The sequence below is a fragment of the Alosa sapidissima genome, chromosome 19 (genome assembly GCF_018492685.1).
Source record: "Alosa sapidissima isolate fAloSap1 chromosome 19, fAloSap1.pri, whole genome shotgun sequence".
Lineage (NCBI taxonomy): Eukaryota > Metazoa > Chordata > Actinopteri > Clupeiformes > Clupeidae > Alosa > Alosa sapidissima.
This window is the reverse complement of record NC_055975.1, coordinates 2,416,238-2,426,251: the sequence shown is the minus strand read 5'-3', so window position 1 is coordinate 2,426,251 and position 10,014 is coordinate 2,416,238. Positions and strand designations below refer to the sequence as shown.

At 46.0% G+C, this 10,014-nt stretch overlaps 1 protein-coding gene across 3 annotated transcripts in view; it reads left to right on the top strand.

The window, feature by feature from the left end:
• Positions 1-3,623: 3,623 nt before the first annotated feature.
• LOC121693700 (cysteine-rich motor neuron 1 protein-like) overlaps positions 3,624-10,014 on the top strand; it is a 47,455-nt gene continuing 41,064 nt past the window's right edge. For all 3 annotated transcript variants that reach the window (XM_042073317.1, XM_042073315.1, XM_042073316.1), the window contains exons 1-2: positions 3,624-4,386; positions 9,983-10,014. The exon at positions 9,983-10,014 is cut by the window's right edge and continues 130 nt beyond it. In XM_042073317.1, the coding sequence (XP_041929251.1) occupies positions 4,077-4,386; positions 9,983-10,014 (342 nt within the window). In that variant the 5' untranslated portion in view covers positions 3,624-4,076. The remainder of the gene's footprint in view (positions 4,387-9,982) is intronic.

Here is a 10,014-nt window from a genome sequence, read left to right as displayed (position 1 = left end):
GTGGTGGCGGTCCAAAGGACTGGGACCAATCATTTTCCTGCTTAATAGGACGTAGTGTTGGATGTGGGGCAGACCACTGAAGAGAAGGAGGAGGAGCAGATGGCCATTGAGGCGGTAAGTGCGGCAGTGCAGCGCTGGCGTCGAGGCGCCGGTGCAGGTCCAACATCTGTTGCTGCATTCGCTGGTTATCCTCCACTATTCTATGCAGGAAAGTCATGACGTCAGGAACAGCTTCAATGATGGGCTGACTTTGTGGCGCCGCAGGTGTGCTCTGGTAAAGGGGGGCAGCTGGTTCAGGTAAGTAGACAGAGTGCTGTATTCTTGATGCCTGTGCTGCGCCACACTCTTCATCCAGAGCTGGAGGTGTGAGAGGCGTCATCCTGGCGAATCTCTCTGAAGCTCCCTCCATGCTATGATAGCGCTGTTGCCCTGGTAAGTAAGTTGCATCATGAGGGGGGTAGTTGGACCGCTGTAGGGCTGGAAGGGAGACAGCATAATCCTCCATCCAGGCTGGCTGCCTTACTGTACGGCGGGGACGCACATCTGCAGGCGGCAGGCTCCTTCTCTGGACTGGAAACATCTTCAATAATCCTCGGTGACCACACTATCCTCGCTGGGGCCTCCAATTTGTTATGATGAATGATAAGTTCTTTAAGGAATTTTGTGGCCACTGAAGGGCATCGGTAAGAATGCACTCTTGAAGATGTTCAAGGGGGGTCTTGGGTATTTATTAAATAACAAATCAGTAATTACATTATAATTGTATCTATTGGTGTGTGTGTGTGTGTGTGTGTGTGTGTGGTTTCTGAAAGGGAAACAGAAAATGACAAAGGAGAATAATTACTCCTAAATACAGTGCTATAAGAAATTAGCATCCATAGCCTAGCCAACATACAATATGAAATAGCCTGGCCTACAATAAGCTAACACAAAATGCTCCATTAATAGTTATGAAGATAGCTTGTCAAAACAGTACTGTTTCCCCACATAATATACCAAATGACGATTACAAACATCCATTTTACAGATATCTCAACACCATAAGCATGATTATACAAGATAAGAAGACGGCAGATAAATATAAAGCACTGTAACCTCAGTCGCGCAAAATAATTCGCGGTAAAAGTTTACCTCCACGATTGAAATCAAGCAAAGTTGAGACATAAATCCTGCCTAAATGTGCACCATGAAACATATAAACAACAATAAGGAATCGTACTTACAGTTCTGGACGCACACAAGACACAAGATGCATGAAATAACTACAAACTAAGCATGTGGATTAAACAGTGAAACATGGCGACCTCTCCCCAAACTTTCTGGAATATTACTGTACACGCTTCATTCACATGCGTGCACGGGAGGAGGCGCTCTCTGATTGGCTGATTCTATTATTACTAAATGTCAATCTGGCACTCATGTCAGACCCTTTGTCACAAGGCTAGTTGAGTTTGTTATCAATAAACATAACAGCTAATGTCATGTTGAGCAGATAGCCTACCATAAATCCTCAAATTATGCCCGGGATTGATTCTATTTATAGCCGGACAAATAAAGGCAGGTTCCCATATTTGCCTATACCATACCAACAATTGCCATCAGTCCACCAGCACTAGAAGACATGGCTTCGATTTAAGTCAATGAAATAACACCTCTTCTTAATATTTTATTATATTGTTGGTTGGATTAATAAAGTCGTTTTCCTACCATGGGTCTCCAACACACGTTCTCAAGCTCATTGTCTTGCCGCCCCTTTTGAGCTAATTGCCAGAGGCTGAAGCCTACTACATTTAATGCAATTGTTGCGTGACTTAAGGCATTCCAGCCTACGAATTTAATAAAAAGTAGCCTACTAAATCATGCATAATTAAACAATGACTCAATTTAGGCTACTTGGCTACGCAAAAAGGTTTCTATTACAGCACAACCCCTATTCAATGAATGGCTGCCTTGTCTCGCAATAAACAGCGGTGGAAATCCCGACACTTTTTCAACTGCATGAAACATAACAGTGTTATATAACAACATAACATAACCATCAAATATCTCCCAGAGTTCAGTGCCCATCAGTCCCAACATTTAGCAATATAATCAAACAGTCCAAAAGTAAATTAGATCCCAAACCAAATCGAAAATGTTATGCTTTTGATGGCCTACCAGTATGCCGCTCCAAGCGAAAAGCATCTCTAATGATGGTTGTTAGTAGACAAACTGGCTTCAGATATCCAACAGAGTGAATATGAGATTGTGCAGTCTTACAGTACTGTAGATGGCTGTGGTTAGTGATGTGATGCTGTTAATGGGGAGTTTTACATAGTTAGCGCAAACCCTATAGGTTATTATTTATTTAGCGTATATAAGGCTTTTTCCTTATCAAAAGTGAGGGGGACGACAGCCGTCTCTTCAGCACTGGGACATATGGGTGCAGGACCAACCAGCTGCAGCTGAACACCACCAAAACCAAGGAAATGGTGGTTGATTTCAGACGTACTACCCCACCCCTGCTGCCTGTCTCAATTGAGGGGGAGACAGTGGAGACAGTCTGCACTTACAAGTACCTGGGGGTACATCAGGACAATAAACTTGACTTGTCTGCTAACTCACAAGCACTCTACAAGAAGGGTCAGAGCAGGCTTTACTTTCGGAGGAAGCTGAGATCCTTCAATGTATGCAACAGACTCCTGCAGATGTTCTACCAGTCTGTCATGGCCAGTGTGCTTTCCTATGCTGTGGCATGCTGGGGAGGCAGCATTAGGAAGAGAGATGCTGGACGCCTTGACAGGCTGGTGAGGAAAGCTGGGTCTGTTGTTGGCACAGAACTGGAGACTCTCACTACCACTGCTGCGAAGAGGACACTGATCAGACTTGACTCTATAATGGACAATTACAATCACCCCCTGCACCCAGTCTTTGACAACCAGAGAAGCGCATTCAGCTACAGATTCCGTGCCATCCCATGCAAGACAGACAGGCTACGGAGGTCCTTTGTCCCCAGGGCCATCCAGTTGTTCAACACCACACAGAAGGACACCCAGAAAGAGATCATCATAGGTGACTGGACTGCATAATCAACCTTCCCACACCTGCACACTCATCTGCACATAGTGACACTTTGAGACACCTGACACTTGAACACTTTTTCCAGTTATTGACTCTGGTGAACATATGTGCAATGATGTGTGTAATTTCTTTGTGTTTTTCTATTCTGTATTTATGTATGTATGCTACTGGACACCTTAATTTCCCTCGGGATAAATAAATTATACTCTACTCTACTCTACTCTATATCCCCCACGTCCCCCGTGCCTCCTGCGCCCCTGGGAACGGCATGTTTGAACGGGCACAGCACTAGTCAGATAGAATAACACAAAGAGGGGAAGAGAGAGGGCTATGGAACACTATTACTAGATTGGATAAATGGTTACGTTTTCAGGGAAGTGAATTGCGCAATAAAATTACCAGCTCCGGTATCCAAAATCAAGACAAGAGGGCGTTACCTCACGGATCACTCCCTCTGGTTTCAACTTGTGAGTGGCCAGCGCGTCTGTCAGTCAAAGGGAAGGGGTGCCCTTGCTTTCTATCCCTGTACTGTCAACTTGGGTTTCAGATTCCATCCCCGTGTCTCACAGATAGCCGCACGCCGCGATATCAACACGGACCTCCGCAGTCTCCACGTTTTCTAGTCTTTTCCTGTTTCTCTGTAGACTGTTGGATACATCAAACTTTGACAAAGGATACTGACACATAATTAAAAATTCAGTGAGGATCCGGAGAAACATTAGGGAACATCGGGGAACGATTTTGTCTTTTTTGGTCTGTCCCTGAGGATTTTTACGGATTTTTTGTCAGTGTCAACTGGAATTTCTTGTATGTTTTGAGAGCTGAAACTGTACACGGGATTTCTTTAGAAGTTTGGGTTGGCATCCTTTCTAGGCTTGGGAGTTTCATGTGGCACTTGTAGAGGGACCAACGGAGCCAACACACACACACACACACACACACACACACACACACACACAGACGTACAAGAAGAACTTCCCACTGGAAAAGGACAGCGCTATCGCAAACCGCTCAGAATGTATCCGAGGTGCTTGCTCTTTTTCCTGAACATCTCACTTTTAGCGCATGTGTTGATGGCTTATGAATGCACGCCATGTGATCTCCGGACATGCCCGTTCAAAGCACCGCGTGCCTGCGAGAGCGGTCGGACTCTGGCCAAAGATCCGTGCGGATGCTGCGATCAGTGTACCCGGCTGGAATGGGAACTCTGTGGTGGTCAAGACTGGGCACTGGGTTATTGTGCTTTGGGACTGACCTGCGCCTATGTCAACCAGACAGGGCTTGTAAATGCCCGCAATCCTGATGCCGAAGTTGGAGTTTGTAAAGGTTGGTGAACCATCCAGAATAAAATGTGGTCTGTTCACTTTCAGTTAATATTTCCAGGATTGGGGGTCATATGTATATTTTGAGGGGAGGTCCCCGAGGTTTTGAATAATATTTTTTTGTCTCGAAATTCAAACATCGTCTTTATATTTTAGGTGACAGAAAGGGAGCAGTTCAAGCGAGAAAAGTGAATTAGCGTTTCTCTTACAACAGTGCAGGATGTCATTTCCAATTTGGCATATCTGCATAGCCGCGCGCCAGCTGAGCTCATGGTTCCATTGAATTCGCTGTGTGTGTGTGTGTGTGTGTGTGTGTGTGTGTGTGTGTGTGTGTTACCTCTGTAGTTGGAAGGGTTCGAGGCGAGCAGCTACAGGTTGAAGTACTACTTGACTGCCAAGTGAGAACCTGATGTCAGGCTGTTTTCCCTCCGTCGTTCGCCTCCTCTCCTAAGCCCCCAAGTCTCTCGCAGCGCCAGCGTGACAATGGGTCTGGCGACGAGCCAAAAGTCACTTTTACTCTAGCTCATCCCCGGAAGACTGGGGCATAACATGTCTCTGAGGAAGTCATTACGTTAAGACAGAAAAGCTGTCAGAATTACATTTGCTCTCAATAAACACGCTCGTGCTGTTTACTGTCACGCAGCTTGTGGGCGAACAAGCCATTTAATGGCACATGCTTCTTCGCATCCCTGGAGCACCAGAGCAGATTCCCCTTCATGGGGAAAATGTGTTTTGCTATTATGTGCTTACACAATCTAACTGGATTCGTAATGCTCCCCTTCACGTTCTTGGATTCAACCACGTTCACCACGTCAACCACGTCAACCACACTGCCATGTTTTAACGGGTTTCCTCTGGTTGTTGAGTGGTTCCACTCTGGGTAGATTTTCTTCGGAGTGAATTTCCCTCTCGTTCTGAGTCCCTCAAGTGAAATACCAGCAATCTTTTCTTACATGGTTATGACGCGCGTTGTCTTCAAAATTGTCCTGGAAAGGCGCAAGCTTATGCGCAAAGACTTTTCAGTAGGCTACCTCAAACTTGACGAAAGAGTAAATTTAGTGAGTGACTATAAGTGCTTTCTATGTGTGATGCTTGTTCAGGCTGGGAGATTCGTGTTATATTTTTTTAGCCTGGCCTGTTAAGATATATCAGACTGAGTTTGGGTCTCTGACTTTGAAGTCTGACAAAGCGTCTCTACAAATGGCTGTGTTCACCTGGACTTTCTCTTGATCCAGACATGCTGATTGGTAGAGACTGGAGTCTAAAGAGGTGAGAAGAAACAGAAGTGGGCCTCTCAGAGTTTCCAGATCTAAAATTATCTGGCCCTCTTTTGCCTGCATGTGGGGTCCAGAGGGATAACACCCAAACCAGCCCACCAAACCTTGTGCACCTCTCTTTCTCATACACACACACTCTCTCTCTCTCTCTCTCTTTCTGAGCTTTGTGTATATGCAGATTCGGGTGCCTCCACTACCACCCTCTGCATCGGGAGAACAGACAGCTTTGATAGGGCTCCCTCCAGGAGTTAATAGCGTGTGTGATTGAGCCATGCCCCCAGTGGTGAGGCCCAGAGGGCCCTGGAGAGAGTCTGTGGGGGTCTCCTACCAAGGCCAGCAGTGGGTCTAAATCAACACCTCACTAGTGTGGGGATGTGTTCGAGTATAAGCATGTGTGTGTGTGTGTGTGTGTGTGTGTGTGTGTGTGTGTGTGTGTGTGTGTGTGTGTGAGAGAGAGTGTGTGTGGCGTGCACAAGGACCAAGTCTGATGTACAATTTCCTGCATGTGCCTAGCGCCTTTAAGTGATTAGGATTGCAATCAGGTATTTTTTAGGAAAGACGGCGTACGGTTGGCTTGGTAGGAATCTGATTGTTGACTCATGTTCTGTTATACCCTCTGTTCAACTTCCCTCTATCATCTCTCTCTCTTTCTCTCTGTCTCTCTCTCTCTTATGTACACTCTCACTCTTTTTCACATTCTCTCTCTCTCTCTCTCTCTCTCTGTTCTCCTTGATTTACTCAAGAGCTTATGCCAGTTCCTACTCAGATGGCTTGGATAGAAAATAGTTGTCGGTAATAAGGTGCATAGTATGAGTGAGTGAGGTAGTGAGCTGGGTGCATTAGTAAGGGACAGTCGTCATCAGCATGGCCGGGCATAGGCTGGAGAATTTATTTAAAGTGCATGTAACTTCATCATCATCAGAGCCGAGGATGTCGCACAGTCATTACCTTGCTCACCAGGAAGCTCGTTAGAAAAATGAAGTCATTTATATTCAGCCTCCATCTGGATGGTGTGCAGCGTAATAGGGTTTTCATAATGAGCCTGATTTGAAGTCTACTTGCTATTAATATGCCAATCTTTCTTCCCTCAGGCAGCTTGTGAATATCTCCATTTCTGTCTCACTTTCCCATTTGCTTCTGAAGATCTGAGTTCTGGAAGTAATCCTGATTGGGGAGAAAAAATAGACTATTACTGACTTGCTGTAATTTTGTGACATCATTGCCCCCTATTATGTTTAGAGTGATTAGAGATGTAACATTACATAACAGATTTGTCTGATATGCAGTGGAAAAGTGAACAGTAGTCAGTATGTGAACACAGCTGTTTGGATGTTGTCAGAATGGGAATGGTGATCAGAATGCAGCCGTTCGGCTGCCAATTGTCAATAGAGCTGTAATGGGATTTGGAAGTGCTTTCATTAGATTAGAGGTCTGCGGAAACCAAAGTTCAACTTGAACAAACAATAGGACAAAGATTGTTTTCATGATTGCGATTGTTGAATGTGTGCATTGTCTTTCACATGTCAGTCACTCTGACACAGAGTCCAAGAAGAAAGGGATTACGGGAAAACTATATAATACACCACACGGTCTGTCTGTCAAATGAAAAAAAGCCTCCCAGGACTGTGCTGGCTTAATGCATTAGTTCCAGGCCTCTAAGTACAAACTGATTAGATTGCAGTTACAGTCATAAGGCCTCTGTGTCTCCTCTGCCTTATCAGATTCAGGAAGGAACCACTCTGTCCATGGAACAATACACAGTACAATTCCCCAGTCAAGGGTGAAGATAGTCTCTCTGTGCAGAGTGCCATGCAACAGGTGCTTGTTGGTTGGTTGTAATGAACAGGAGTTGAAGTCCCATACCTGATTCTGACCATACTCAAGACCATACCCAAGTTCCATACCCAAGACCCATACCCTGTTCTGACCATACCCAAGACCATACCCAAGTCCCATACCCTAGATCCATACTCTGTTCTGACCATACCCAAGACCCATACCCTATTCTGACCATACCCAAGTCCCCTACCCTATTCTGACCATACCCAAGTCCCATACTCAGGTGTCAGGTTGGAACCCGAGTGTGCTATATTTTGTCAGCATACTTAACAGCATCATACTAAACGCTTTGACCTCGCGCCACTTTGTTGTTGTACAGAGCTGTCTGTCACCCTGACACGGACATCCCCATGCGTCTCTGTGAAGCTGGCTGCCCCTCTTTACCAGAACACTTAACATACCAGAAGCTTCCTTTCCATGCTGCTGATTTAAAGGGAGAACACAATGCTTGTCCATCCACTTCTCCTTCCTCAGGGCTAGCTGGCCAACATTATCTAATGTTTCAAAGACTTCCTTTTTAGCTATCAGTCATGGGTCACAGTCCCGGGGTCAGTTCTCTCATCTCTGACCCGAATGCCAAGACAGGCTGACTCCTGGGTTGAGTGAGCGAGTGCATCAGAGCACACCTCTGGGAACAGCCACCACCATAGCTGCGGTCAGGCTTGGAACCCAGACCACCACCACTGTCCAGCAGGCCAACTGTTACTGCTACCACAAGCCATTCATTAATCATCTGCTAATTACAAACCTGACCTCCCCCCCAACCCACCCCCAATAGGCCTTTGTCTAGCCTGGCTGAACCCGTAGGTCCAGTACGAGGCTCCAAAGCTTGTTTTAGACCCACTGGCTCTCGTCTTTTCTGGGGCAGAGTAAAAATATCCCCTGAGGAAGGTTTTTTTTTTCAGATGGAAAAACTCTGGAGGTGCGGATCATTTGGAGGTGACAGGAAATAAGCGGGAGGTTGTTGGCGAGGCTCTGAGGTGTTAGGGCTTGTGAAAAGCCCACTTGTGCTCCAGCAGACACTCACCCGCCTCACCCGCCAGCCTAGAGCCAGCTAACTCTGCGGTCAGTGTATCACTGACAGGAACCGTTTTCCACCAGGGGAAATTTCAGGACTAAATGAGTTAATATCCCTCATAATACCCAACACTGTTACCCCCTCCTCCCCATCTCTCTCTCCCTATCCCCTTTCTCTGTTTCCTTCATAGCTAAGCTGAACTCTGCTGCAGGCAACATACAGTGAGGTCTTAGGAGCGTTTGGTTTGCCGTTTTAAATTACCATAGCTTTGTGGAGTCACTGGCACTTTTAAAGTCTCCTGAGAAACTTGACCTCCTCACCCATCAACATCAAGGCAATCCATCACCTCTTAGAGGGGGTGCGTTTAAGGCAAACATAGAAAATCATGTTTTGACACCTCAGTTTATGTTTATCTGTGTGTGTGTGTGTGTTGTTTTTTCCCTCTTCAGCTGTGTCTTTCTGAGTGTGTAAAGAATGGATTTTCGTGGTAGACAATGTGAACGACCTTAGCCTCAGGAATGTGAGCAAGCGTCTCCACAGTCTCCTGCAGCTTCCAAAGACCACACTCCCATAGGTCCACTCGAGCCAATTTATTTTGTTTTCAATTTCTCCCCTCACCACTTTTGCTAAGAACCATCCACTTTTGCTCAGAACCGTTCTCCATCCTCCAAGAAGGTGGTTCAGGAGGTCAAGGTTATTCCATTCACAGTTATTTTCCCAAGTTTTCCAATTACACCCCTGGAGCTTATTTTCTCTTCTTGAAGTTGACCCCAGACCCAGGCAAACATCTCAAGATGTCGCCTCAAGTGGAGCTCTCCTTGTCTTTGGAGAAATGATGAACTGAAGAGCTCAGCTTAGTGAGAAGAGCGTGAAGAGAGAGAGAGAGAGAGAGAGAGAGAGAGAGAGATACTGGGCATGTAAAGGCGCAGCTTGGAGATGAGTTATTTAGTTACACACCACGTTTACACAAGCCAATAGAGAGATGGGAGAAGCCAGGAAATTGAGAGAAGTCACAGCCTTACAGTCGTCACATAGTCACACCTGAGGGTAACAGAAAGAGAGAGAGAGAGAGAGAGAAAGAGGTAATAATCGTGTGTCCAATTGTGAACGTCTCCCTCTCTCCCTGTTTGTCAATAGCGTGTTTGTTGGGCGCAGTGGTGGGCTTCCTGCTGATGGTGCGGGGGCCCCTCACTGTGGAACCAAAGCTAAACACACTCACCCAGAGATGCACCCACATGGCACAGCACTGGTGGCAAAACAGACAAAGTTGCCAGGGAAACGCTCATACCCTACTCAACCATTAGGCTGTCTTGCTCAGTCTCTAACATGCCCTACTTAACCGTTACCTTCTCTCTCTCTCTCGCTCAGTCACTCTATCACTTCATTACTTACTCTCTCTTTCTGTTTTTCCCCTCTTTTCTGTTTATTGTCCATCCTTTCTCTCACTCTCTTTCTCTGTGGTGCAGCTTTGCCGGAGTTCCCTGATGCAGGCCTGGAG